This window comes from Rhamphochromis longiceps, linkage group LG7 (assembly GCF_057381845.1).
Source record: "Rhamphochromis longiceps isolate RC_006_pf linkage group LG7, R_longiceps_female_GT1.1, whole genome shotgun sequence".
Taxonomy (NCBI): Eukaryota; Metazoa; Chordata; class Actinopteri; order Cichliformes; family Cichlidae; genus Rhamphochromis; species Rhamphochromis longiceps.
The window spans coordinates 52208217-52221249 of record NC_140563.1 but is presented as its reverse complement, the minus strand read 5'-3'; the positions used below and the strand labels follow the sequence as shown (position 1 = coordinate 52221249).

The following is a 13033-nucleotide window of genomic DNA, read 5'->3' as shown; positions in this document are numbered from 1 at the left end:
AGTCACACCTCTGTTCTGCTCATATTACTCAACAGCGCTCTCGATCTCCTCACTGTTTTTCTCATATTTTTCTGTTTCTTTTGACAATGTGTTGCACGTACTCAAGACGGTCAGTACCTGGCAGCTGTACACAGCCAGCACCATAGAAAGCCTGATAGGTTGGCAAAGATGGCGTTTTCAGTTCGTGGTCTGAACGATGAGGAAGGTACAGTTTAAGCAGTCTTCCGGAATATTGCTCTGGATGTTTTTCTTGTGAGCAGCGGTGAAATCTGATGATAGCAGGCTTATCGTTTTTGCGCCTTTGCACAAATCCCATCTCATTGAGAAGGGGCAAAACATCTTTACCTTTTTTCTGTTGGCCATAGACAATCCTGCAAGTAGCAGCAAAGTCTGCCATGCACATCTCCTCATACTCTGGTGTTTCAGGTCTGGCTTTGTATTTGTCATTCAAAGATGTCATCCAAACATTGGAAGACTCAGGTGTTGTGTTGTCCAGAACTGACAGGGGACAACTCATTTTCACAGGATTATCATCAGTTGGTATGAAGATTACAGCACGTGAACATTGCTTCGTGTGAAGACCACATGCACGAGCAACACACTCCTGTGCACTGATCTCTCGTTTCTTTGAGTATGCCTGCATGACGGCTCTCATTTCATCGCACTCATTTACACTTTCCTTATGGGAGTTCTCAATGACAGTTTTCAGGTACTCAGATAGCCCGCTCTCTTTTTTTGGAAGCAGTTTCAGGTTCATTCAGCAGCTGGTTCAGTGGTCTGAGCTTGTTCTTTGCCGTTTCTACCTCCAGTTCATCATCCTCACTGGGTCTTGTGATCATTGTCTCATAGCAGGGTGGTTTGAGAAAACCAAAACGGCACCTGGAGCTTATACTCCTAAAGCACGTCTTTGTGTGGTTCTTACTGTGTTTTTGCACTTCTGTTACTTTCTTGTACAGTTCAGGTTGTTTAGGTGGATCAGGCAGCTGAGCTGTGATGTATTTGTTTATAAAATCCACAACAGTTTGATCATCATCCTCCTCAAACACAGGAGCACCTTCTACCCACAGGAGGCAGTGTATGTGTGGGCTTCCTCTGTGCTGAAACTCAACTCTGTAAAAGTAGTCAATGACTTTGCCAAGTGGCTCTGCAGGAGATAAGAGTAAATCTCTGAATAATGCTTCAACTCTCTTGTCAAACATGCGCATTGTTGTGACAGGATTGCTTCTCAGGATGTCACACTTTGCTGACCAGTCGAGTCCTTCAAAATTGACTTGTTCACCTTGCTGCCTTGTTATTGCCTCGATCACTTCAGGCCAGCGCATTTCAGCAGCTGAAAATGTGCAAAAGAACCAACAAGTCTTGCAAGTAAAGCTTAATGAAACACTGCACAGAAATGCAGAAATGGTTCATGAGAATAAACAATTAGACACTAAATACAGAGAACTGGAAGGCCGAAATAAAGACTTAGAAGAAAGGCACAAGGAAAGTCTCATGAACCAACAGAAGCAGCCCAACGTGGACATCATAAATGAGGGCTGGGAAATAATGTTTAATCAAGCTCAGCAGCGCATTGCAAGCCTGATGACAGAAAAGAAGCAGAACAGCCATAAGTTAAGAACAATGTCCTGCCAGCTTCAACAAGCACAAGCTGTTAATCAGGAGCTCCATGGGAATCTCCAAGATGCTGAGAAAAAGAAGCAGGAGATGCAAGTACAGCTTGATGAAGCCCTGGAGAAAAACCAAGAGCTTCTTCAAGAGAAGAAACAGCAGGACATAAAGGAGAAAGATATGGAATGCAAACTTCACAACATGAAGAAACAAAATGATGTCTTGCAAGTAAAGATTGATGAAGCCCTGCACAGAAATGCACAAGTGCTTCATGAGAAGAAACAACTGGACACTGAATACAGAGAACTGGAAGGCCGAAATAAAGACTTGGAAGAAAGGCACAAGGAAATGCTGGTGAACCAACAGAAGCAGCCCAACGTGGACATCATAAATGAGGGCTGGGGAATAATGTTTAATCAAGCTCAGCAGCGCATTGTAAGACTGATTACAGAAAAGAAGCAGAACAGCTACCAGCTTCAACAAGCACAAGCTGTTAGTCTGGAGATCTATGGGAAACTCCAAGACGCTGTCAACTTGAAACAGCAGCTGCAAGTACAGCTTGATGAAGCCCTGGAGAAAAACCAAGAGCTTCTTCAGGAAAAAGAGCAACTGGAAAAAATACAGGAGAAGAAAAACAAGCACAATTAGAAGAACTGGAGAAAAAAATGCAAGAAACTTGAGGAGGAAATTACAGTAACAACCGAAGAACTGAAAACCCTCATCCTACAGAAAAAAAGAGCTCCAGGAACAGTGCCTGAAAAAGAAGAAGAAACACTTCTGGTTTTTCAGGAGGAGGGACCCTCCTGCTTCCTCACTGGATCATAAGGCAGCATAGCCTGGTCTTCCTCCACCGCTTTTCTCATCTCCTCACCCCTATACCTCCCCCTCTTGCCCTTTCTCTCCTTCCACCTCTCCACCATTCTCCATTTTTTCTTTCTCCCCTCCCTTCTTCATCCTTTTTCTTTTCTTTTTTCCCCCTCACCCCCCCAACTAGTCAAGGCAGACGACCCTCTCTGAGCCTGGTTCTGCAATAGGTTTCTTCCTTTAAAGGGAGTTTTTCCTATCCACCATCACCGAATGCTTGCTCAGAGGGGATTGTTGGGGTTTTCTCTCCTTTCTATCCCTTTCTTTTCACCTCCCCTCTTCTCCCTTTCTCTCGTACCACCTCTCTCCACCACTCTCCATTTTTCTTTCTCCCCTCCAATCTTCATCCTTTCTTTTCTCCCCCCCCCCCCCCAACTTATTCTTAACTAACAATAAACACAACCATATTTTTACTCGTGTCAAATCAATGTCTCTTCATTCAAGAATAGTTCATCTTATGAATAAAAGCAGCAAACAGGTAATAGCTGTGTATGTTGGTGGGGCGGCATATTTATGTTTTATATTTTAGCAGTATCTGTCGTGATCTGCTGGTTTGACTCACCCAATAAAGAAATGCATAGACAAAAAACACAGTTATATTTCTCTTATGTATGAGGACAAAATTTCAGCAGACAATTCTACAGGACAATTCTACAGTACGACAGTATTCAATGCAACTCACCCACTCACCTTGTAGAAACTAGACATGGACCGATCCGATATTACATATCGGTACTGGATCGGCTATCGGCGAGAAATAAAAAATGTAATCGATCCATTAAATATCAAAAAAGCACCTCACAAAACTTGCTACACGGTGTAACTCTGCTCATAACCGTAGCACGTTGGAGCAGTATGCATCACGGCTGTGTGTATTTGTAGGGTAGCTACCAAACCAGCATTTCATCTCCGAGGAAGTTTTCCCAGAGAGAAGTAAAGCAAGTGTGTAAGTTCATCTCTGAATGTTTGTAAAGCATTCCCACGTTAAGCTTAACAACCGATATATGGTGCGACTGCCTCTTCTCTCTCTCTCTCTCTCCTGCTGCTACTTCAATCCTGAAACTGCTTAATGATCAGCTGATCGGCTTTTCTGTCGGAGTCCGTCTCTCTTCTTTGTTTTTGGCCCATTTTGCACCAGAAAGAGGAAACCAGCGGCTGAACAACAGCAGCACGTTTAACCTTGATAAGCTGTTGTTAGAATTTATTTAACATTACTTTCTAGACCAGGATCCTTTTCTATGTAGCTGGTAACTGTGCAGGGGCGGATCTAGCAAAGTTTAGCCAGGGGGGCGATAGGGCATGAACAGGGAAAAGGGGGCACAAAGACATACTTTTCTTTCTTATTCTCATTTAAAATGTCCAGCTTTCAATGAATGATCATCCGAATCTTACACCCAAAGTTTTAATCTGATGTATAGAAGTCCATTACTGTATATAGTAACTGTTAAGTCTAATATACCCTAGTAAGCTATAGTACTTTTTCCTTTGTGAAAGTACCATCTGTGAATTCTGCAATTCTGTTGAAGAAAGATGTTGAATCTATTTAATTATTCTTGAAAAATAATTTATTTCTGTGCATTTTCCCCCCCCTGCATCAAATTAAATTTGATTACATCGATTAAGCATCATGAGGTGGAGGGTGGGGGGTGGTTCCCTATTTTATTTTGCTGGGAGTTTGCAACCCTATTAGTTAGGTTGCTTAATATTTCTTCTAGGTACTCTTTAAATACCAGAATAGAGAGGATGGAGTAGGTTTACGTTTATTAGATTGATCAGTGTTGCTGAACTATGAATATTTTGGGCGCAGTGTATTTTTTACATACAGGTATAACAGAATAGCGTTAGTGTTGTTATTTATTTAAACTTGAGTATAAACTTATACAAAATGCAGCAAGATATTAAAAAACGTTTTATTGATTAAAAAACACTATATCGGATTCATATCGGTATCGGCAGATATCCAAATTTATAATATTGGTATCAGACATAAAAAAGTGGTATTGTGCCATCTCTAGTAGAAACGCTTGAGTCAAATGTGTGACCCACCTGCCCCTGGGACTCAAATCTGTATTAACAGTTTTGCTTCACCTTTTATTAAAATAAATAAATAAATGCATATAAATATGCAACTGTACATACTTTGAATTTCTCCTCTTACTGTGGCTCCCCTGCAGTACTTTCAAAGCCCACCAGGGGGCCCAGGGCCACACTCTGGGAATCACTGATCTAAACCATTTAAGAGAAAAGGTTCCTTTAATGCCCACACAATTCTCAGTCCAGAGACTAGGATACTATGATCCACTGTGCCAAATAGCATAATCATTCGAGTCTGAGATTAATAGAAGATGAATAAAAAACATCTAAAAGTGCTTATTCTGTGCTATTGTGTGCTTTGAAACCAGACTTCTCACCATTGAAACCATTTGACATCTTTTTCCAGCACCTTGGACAGGAAAGGAAATTTAGAACTCATTCAGTTTTTCTGTTTTTGTTTTTTTGTGAGAGAGAGAGCTGGCTGCACTACCACATGTTTGAAGATGGCAGGGAGAAAGACATGTCCCTTTTAGAAGACAGACATCAATAATGGATAGCACCCTAGGCCTGACTGTGTCTTCTTGAATAAATGAGTGGGAATAATGTCTAGGGAGACACACAGAGAGCTTAAGATGGGTAATCATTTCAGCCAATTTAGACAGAGAAACAGGCTCAAAGTGATAAAAAAAACAAAACCAAACAACCAAGGATTTTGGGGGAACCGAGGGATCATAGGCAGCTGGAGTCATTACCGATAAAATTTTCACATATAGCTGGAGTCTCTGGAAGAGAAGTGGTAGGTTAGTGACTGATAACAGTGGTAATGGTACCAAGTAAAAAACGAAACCTGTCGCAGTTATTTGAGATGTCAGTGTGTCAGATGTGTATGTGGCTAGAGACTGGCCACAAACATATGTCTTAGAAGTTATTTTTAATTTAGAGACCACAAATAGGTTTTCAAATTATATTTGACCCTTTAGCATTTGTATGTGTATTTTCTTAATCTTTCTCATCTCCTTCTTCTCCCCCCCCCCCCATTTCTACCTCATTCTCTTTTTCCTCACCTCAAGCCTCATTTCCTGAACTGCAGTCAGCGCTCTAGCGCAGAAAAACCTACTTAATCGTTTTCAGTATTTTCAGTTACTTATTGCCAGCAGACTAGACATGCAACCGTCCCATCTCCAGACAGCTGACAAGCCAGCTAAACAACAGCTGGTCAGGAGCTAAGATTATGCCTGCTGATGTCAGGCTTGAGTGTCTAAAAGACAGAAAAATCACACTTTCCCTCTGACAAACAGTTTGATTACATTCTCCTCCAAGTATCCCAAGTTTCCAACAAAAATGTTAGAGCCATTTCAAAGAAAATATGGCTAACAGCAGCTAACAATGACAAAAAAATAATGCACAGAAAATTTCAGGATATCCCCAACAACTCACCTCATTATCACTGTCATTGGACAGAAGTCAGCTTCACGGCTCATGGAGTCCTTTCACAAAGTTTTATAGCTTCCTCTGGAGTAAATAGATATTGACACTGGTGGTCAGAGGGCCCGGTGGCGCCAGTGTCCGGCAGCCTCGCCTCTGTCAGTGCGCCCCAGGGCAGCTGTGGCTACAATGTAGCTTGCCATCACCAGTGTGTGAATGTGTGAATGACTGAATGTAGTGTAAAGCGCTTTGGGGTCCTTAAGGACTAGAAAAGCGCTATACAAATGCAGGCCATTTACCATTTACACCCGAGGTAGACATCAGACTGACAGCTTACAGTCACAAAAGATGAACGATGGCCAGAGGTGCTTGTTCTTTGTCTTTGGCCACAGATTTGCTGGTACTCTTAGCTAGGTTTATGCACTTGAACTTAACCTAGTTCAAGTGTTTGTACTCCCCTGACTGCAATCTACTGACATCCAGTGATGAGATTTAACACACTGTAACTTTAAAGTTGCAACTTAATTTTAACAAATTAACAATATGAAGGAGCTAACTGTGGTAAGCTAACAGTGGATATTTAACCAGCACAACACCAGTGGTTCATTAAATAGTCAGTCAAATATTAGCAGACAAATCATACAAATGGCATTTAACACATGTTGTTTATTATCCATAACTGGGATTTTTTGCATTATCTCCTGCAGGAAGTCAATAACGTATCTGTTAATGATGTAACCTAGTCTCCATTCATTTCTAAATGGCAACAAATGTTTATTAAAACACAAAAACAATTCACATGCTTGAACTGGCACTTAAACGTTTGTTTTTTCATTAAACAAACAAAAGAAAACACACACGTGGAGAGCAGAATGGACAAATGAATGTCCCTCTGAGTCTGAGTTTCTAAACCAGTCAGTTAAACATACATTTGCATTTACAAAAAACCCAAAACATGTTGCTGCCTTTCTTCAAGCTGGAAGCTTTTCTTGTAAGATTACAAGACCTTTCAGCTCTCAAACTTTTTGTATGTGTTTTGAATGTCACTGTCTCAGGTTCCAAACTTAAACTGACTAAAGTTTTTTGGTACATCTTCGCATTTATCGTAATCCTGCATTAATTCAGTCATGTTGGTTATAGCTGTTGAAGCAACACTTGACATTGTTGTACTGCATTCTGTTATATACACATTCTGATATGCCTAAAACTGTGGTTATTGAACGCCTGAAAATCTGGGTTGTATAAATCTACTTCAGGCTGTTATCTCAGTGTATATATAGCAGGCAACCTAGTTGTCAGCAGTCAGTACAATTTGTGTATCTTCATAGTCTATAAAAATTTATTTATTTATTTTTTACTAATTTTAAAAGAAAAAAGGTTCAGGCTTCTGGACCTTAAAATCGCATTTCATGCACAGTGATGACAGTTCAAATTCTTAAAGATAATTGCAAAATTCTTGTCACCATTTAGGAAGCTTCTCTGCTTCAAACTGAGATTTCACAGCAAGAGCACGATCTGAATTACAGCCACATGCACCACGACACCACTGAGGTGAAACTGTTTAAGGTCAGATTCAGGCAGACAGTTCACTAGTAATCTTCAACTGGCACTATACTGTAGAAAACATATTGCTCCTTTCAGAGAGGAAACGTGTGAATTTTACACTGTACATAAGTAGCTCCCTTATTTTTGACCCTCTAATATGCCCTGGTCTCAGAATATTGGTCATTTTTGGAAATTAACCTTCTGCATCTTTGTTTGAAAGTCAGCGCACAGTTAGTACCTATAACTAAAAAGGTCTTCCCATAATAAATTGGGTTCCCATGTGATTTAAGAGGTCTGATTATGTCCACAAAAGTAGCATTTCTTTTTCTGTCAGAGTTGACTCAAGAGCAGTGAAATATTGTTAAATTAATATTTGGTGGTACTCTTATTTCTAAGGAGCATAAACACTATATTATAGTTATTTTAATTGACACTAAATCTTAGGTCAGATTGTCTTATTATTTACATACAAAGTGCCGAATTCAGACTTACTAAGCTACTGTTAGGATGCTTTGTGTCAAGAGCTGAAAAGTGTACTGTATGTAGACAAATTGGATTCATCCAGCTAAGATACTGACAATGTATTGTCAATGGTTTCTTGAACTTGTGCTCTTACACTGTATCATAAGGCCCCAATATAGATTATAATATAGATTATTTGTACACTGGATTAGGGATATACTGGCTATGGCTGCAGTGATGGCAGAATACGATTCCTGTGTATGAAACAGAAAACTATAGCTATAAAGAGTACTTTATAGGCCACTTAGTTATAGTTGATTAGACATGATTGCTGATCCCCTTTCAACATGAGAAACTGCATTTTTCAATATTTAACAAAAAAAATAAACATGTAAAAAATCTTTGTAAATTCATTTTCTATTTACAAAAGACACAAGTCAGTGTGGAATATACACCAGGTTTCGGGAAAAAGGCTTGAAACTGAGCTTTTGTAAAAAATAATAAAAAAAAATAAAAAAAATCCCATGCCTCTATTCCGAGATGTGGTCCAATATTAGGCTTTTCATCGGTTTCTGAAAATATCCATCATTCATACTTAGTCTGGTTTTTTTTTGTTTTTTTAAAGAGGTCTCATCCGGGGGGAAGTTCCAATGAAATCAAACCGATAAAGCTCATTTGTGCACCTGTTAACTCCAGAGAAAAGTCTTCAGAAAAGTGCTTTTTACCATTTGGGATGAGTGAAGCTGATGTTGTACTGCTTTCCCCAGCGTGCAAACACCTGTTTCTCTGTAATAAAGCGATGGTGGTTTCCTCTTCGGCTGCTCTCGTGCTGGATGTATGTTACACATTCATCACCGCCCCTGGGCTTGTAGTAGTGGTATGGCATCTTCTTGGATCCAGATTTTCTTCTGGAAAAACAAATTGATTTCTTTATTGGTTAACTGGTTTAAATTCCCTGTAATGGGTTGAAGTCAAATGTTATACTTACCCACAGTGATTGGGTGGAACCATCCCATATACTTTGATATTATCACATATTTCAATGGCTATGACCATTGTGAACCAACCTGTGCTCAACCACGAGTGAGATTTTTGTCTGAGAAGAAAAAATAAACATATAGGAAAACAGCATTTGGTTACATTTATCAAAACATTTTATAACCACCCTTAACACTCACCGGTCACGTCCTGTCTCTCTTTGGAACAGGCTGTCAAATCTGCGCATTTTGCTCGGTGTGACAGTGAAACAAGAGAAGTCTCTGTAGGTCATGCTGACTCTCTGGATCAATCTGTACAGGGTTCCTTTGGCATCTTTCCCAATCTTGTTTGGGGGTCCCCAGAAAATGATCACTGGGTGGCTGTCTGTATGTCGTAGGAATTCATTAGGTCTCCGGACCACCCTGAAAACACTGGAGTGGGCTACGACCCTCAGAGTGGTCCGGTTCCCGACGTCAGATTCATACCCCGTCGTAGGGGCGTCGTTCATGCGGATCACACACTCGGTGCGGTCAATCTCGTCTCCCGCTCGACTACCCAAGACGTGGCTGGAGCTCGTCACCAGTGCACACTCATGACAGTGCATGGTCATACTCTGAAAAGAAGCACAAGATGGAGCTTTTTAAGATAACATATTAAAACAATAGCTGTCCGCAACAGTGGTGTGGTGTCTATATTTTACCAGTTTAAGTGCTGATTTAATTTTTAAAAAACCTAAAAACACTAAAACTAAAATGCTAAATCCAGCTGACAATGCTCATAACAATGATAATAAGTTAATATAGACGTTTTCAGCAACACGGGTCATGCAAATGTGTGTGGGTTTAGCCACACATAGTCTATGATAACGTCCATGTATCTGCCCAGTCTTAACAACTACAGCCCAGTGTGTTAGGCAGGGTTATCACTATATCAGATTCTCGCTACCTGATTAAAATAATAAACTTTATTGACATGCAGTATAAGAAAAAAACAATAAGGGTTTCTTTCAGGGAGTTTCCGGGTGTTTTTAGCTCTGATCACATAACGGTTGGCAGTGGGACAATTTGGAGGCAGTGCACCTTATCCCAAGTCTCTAACTTCAGATTGGGTTGACATCCCAGTCAATGCAGTTTTTTCCTGAAGAGGAAAAAAGCAACATTTTTTCTTTACTATTGGCTGGTTCAGGAAGCCACCCCTATGCACAGATAAAACTCAACTTGGATATAGCGTTCACAGGACAGCCTGAGCTGGGCCCAGTTTAATGACATCCTGTTACAGCTTCTTCCAAAATACATATTAGTAAATTACTTCAGCAGCATTTGATGCACTCCATTTTGTCTCCATACCTTCACAGGTATTTAGAATAAAACACAAGATTATATATCCAAATGAGTGTCGCAGTCAGTCTCTAAAACTAAATTAATTTCACTCGCATTACCAATCGGGAAACTGACTCTATATTGATTTCTGGTTCAAAGTTCACTTATAGTTCCAGCTTTAACTTTGAGTGTTTGTGCACAACCTACTTTGTTCCCATAAACTGGCACATAGCCGTCTTTTCCTGTCCATTTCCTCAGGTCTGTGGTCTTGGTGGCATGGTTGGTAGCCACATGGAAAGAAGCGTAGACAGCATCGATGCTGCTGTTATTGTTGGAGCTGTACAGGATGAAGAGCGTCATCAGGATGAGGATGGCAGCAAAGATCACCATCTTGTGGCTCTGTTGTCCCTGCAGAGTAAAACACAATGGTGCAATATACAGAAAAACATTTACTAACATGGAAACTAGAGGCAATACTTTTACTTTTTATTGGATTAAGAAAGGACCATGAAAACCACAGTGTGTGAGAATGCAGCAGCAAAATTAAATGTTTTAAAAAAAAGTGAAACTGCACACAACCACGTTATTTTAGATTTTAATACACAAAAAGGCAAGCTCTAACTGGCCCTGATTCTTGCTATGAGTGACTTAGTGTAGGCCTAAATCATACACAGTGTAACAAAAAGATGTTTTAGTGGCCCCATCTGGCATACTTGCATACATGCAGAGTGAGACAAAAGCTGACATAAAGTTGTTTCCTGTGTACAAACAAACTGTTAATGGAGAGGCAGCAGCTAATGAGGCTAACCCTCAAAACGCACATGCTCACTGTCTGAGCCACTCACCACCGGCTGACCACTGAGTGTCTGCATGATGCAGCTGACTGACAGCATGAAAATAGCAGCCTGTGACATGCCAAGAAAGTGGTTGTTTCCCAAAAAATGGCCGCCAATATTAAAACTGGCGGAAATCACTTGCTGAACTATAATATGTCAAACATCTTGAGGCATGCCTCTCAACTCTTTAGGCACTACCAAAGCAGGTCATCTCTTTGCTTCATGTATAACCCTTTCGTAAATCCTGTTGACTACATCCTTTTTACTAATATAAACAAAGATATTAGATAAGAAAAACACATACAGCCACAAGTGCCTGCTTTTTAGCACCAGCTGCTGCAGCATCATCATCATAAAGCTGCTGGCTGACAGGCTGATCGACCGGCTGATCATTGCAGCATTATCATATGTCACATCTCCCAGAGTGACATACCACTGACCACTTATGAGGTTTTTTTTCTCTTTCTATCCAGGTATGCTTTTACTACACTGTCAATGTGATTGGGATCATTGTCATGTTAATAAAAATGAAGCCACAGTCAATCAAATGCTTTCCAAATAGTACTGCTTCGTCGAACACACTCTGATCGTAGTTTTCTGTATTACTAATCAGTTTTTATCAATTTTGTTAAAATCCCAAACTCCACTGGCTGAAAAAACAGCCCCAAACCATGACAGAACCACCACTGTGTTACACAGATGGCTGTAGAAATTACCAGGCCTCTGGACAACCTCAAGACATGTTGAGGAGGTAATTTAGCCATTTAAATCAGCTGTGTTGGACACATCTAAAACCTGCAGGACACTGGCCCTTGAGGCCTGGAAGTTTCCCACCCCTGCTGCCGCCGCTCATGGTTTCCCGTCAACTGAAGCTCCATATGCATCTCTCAGGTCTTTGTGCCAAAAAGTGCCAGGGACAGAAATGCTCTTGATGACCAGCAACCTTCTAGCCATCAGTCGAAAGTCACAACAAGTGCCTGCACTTTTTAACAGTACTAACAAAGATACTAAGGGCAAGAGGTATGGTGCCACCACACCCTCTAAAGGTCTTACCTTGCCACCCAGCCTGAGCCCCATGCTTCCTGATCAGTTCCAGCACACGGACTGTAATTGTCTGTCATCATACCTAAACAGGAAAAGGTAGACTAAAACAGACATGCACACAAATTCATCCCACTTCATTTAAATGGCGCCACTCGTAGTGATATTATCTAGTTAGCTGTAATTAGTCTAATAGCATGTTTAGACACGTAAGTATTTACAGGCTATGTGCTGGTGTACCTAGCAGCCGTCATACAGCTGCTAGGTACACCTGACAAATGTTAAAGCCAAATATTACACATTTTGATACAAAAACACCATCTTAAATGCGCAACCGGCCGCTTTCCGCGGGGTTACGCTTTTCTTTACTGGTTATTCTTAAGAGCAGCGTCCGGCTAACGGTGCTAGCATATCAATGAAGTTGACGGGTGATAATGGGTTAACGGGGGCCCGTAATGGTCCGGGTTTTTTACCTTTTCATGGTCTGTTTAGCCTCCGTTAACGCTCTCCCTCGTTTCTCTCGTGCCTATCTTCCTGCACCACTTTCTGACGTCATTGCCCCCGTCCTCCCTGTGTGCCTGCAGAGCAGTGAGCACAGCTGCGGACTCCGGAGCTCATAAACAAACGTTGCTACGGTAGTTTCCAGGATGTAGCCTGACATCGTCACAGATATGTCCTTTGTAATCAGGTTTTATTTTATGTCTGTTTCTGTTATTGTTTTCAGTTCATTTTAGTTTTAGTCTTTTAAATGCTGCTCCATATTCCATAAATTAAGTAACAGATAATATGCATTGCACAAAGTCTACACAAAGCTTTGTGAAGACAGTTGATTAACAGGAAAGTAGAGAACACAACCCAGGTTATTATCTAAAACTAATGTGTTAAACATTTTGAAACTGAAATCAGGTAAGGAAGCATCTA

The 13033-nt window shown here is 40.6% G+C and overlaps 1 protein-coding gene across 2 annotated transcripts; it reads right to left on the bottom strand.

Annotated features, from left to right (window-relative positions):
• Positions 1–6583: 6583 nt before the first annotated feature.
• st6galnac6 (ST6 (alpha-N-acetyl-neuraminyl-2,3-beta-galactosyl-1,3)-N-acetylgalactosaminide alpha-2,6-sialyltransferase 6) lies at positions 6584–12743 on the bottom strand. Of its 2 annotated transcripts, none has more exons than XM_085414245.1 (6): positions 12586–12743; positions 12125–12216; positions 10443–10643; positions 9117–9529; positions 8927–9034; positions 6584–8846 (listed from the first exon to the last, which is right to left on the bottom strand). In XM_085414245.1, exons 2-6 carry the CDS (start codon positions 12146–12148, stop codon positions 8660–8662), a joined length of 933 nt encoding a protein of 310 aa, XP_085270371.1. In that variant the 5' UTR covers positions 12149–12216; positions 12586–12743; the 3' UTR covers positions 6584–8659. The 2 variants fall into 2 exon arrangements, with proteins under 2 accessions (XP_085270371.1, XP_085270370.1); XM_085414244.1 differs by having other exon boundaries at positions 12125–12197.
• Positions 12744–13033: the final 290 nt, after the last annotated feature.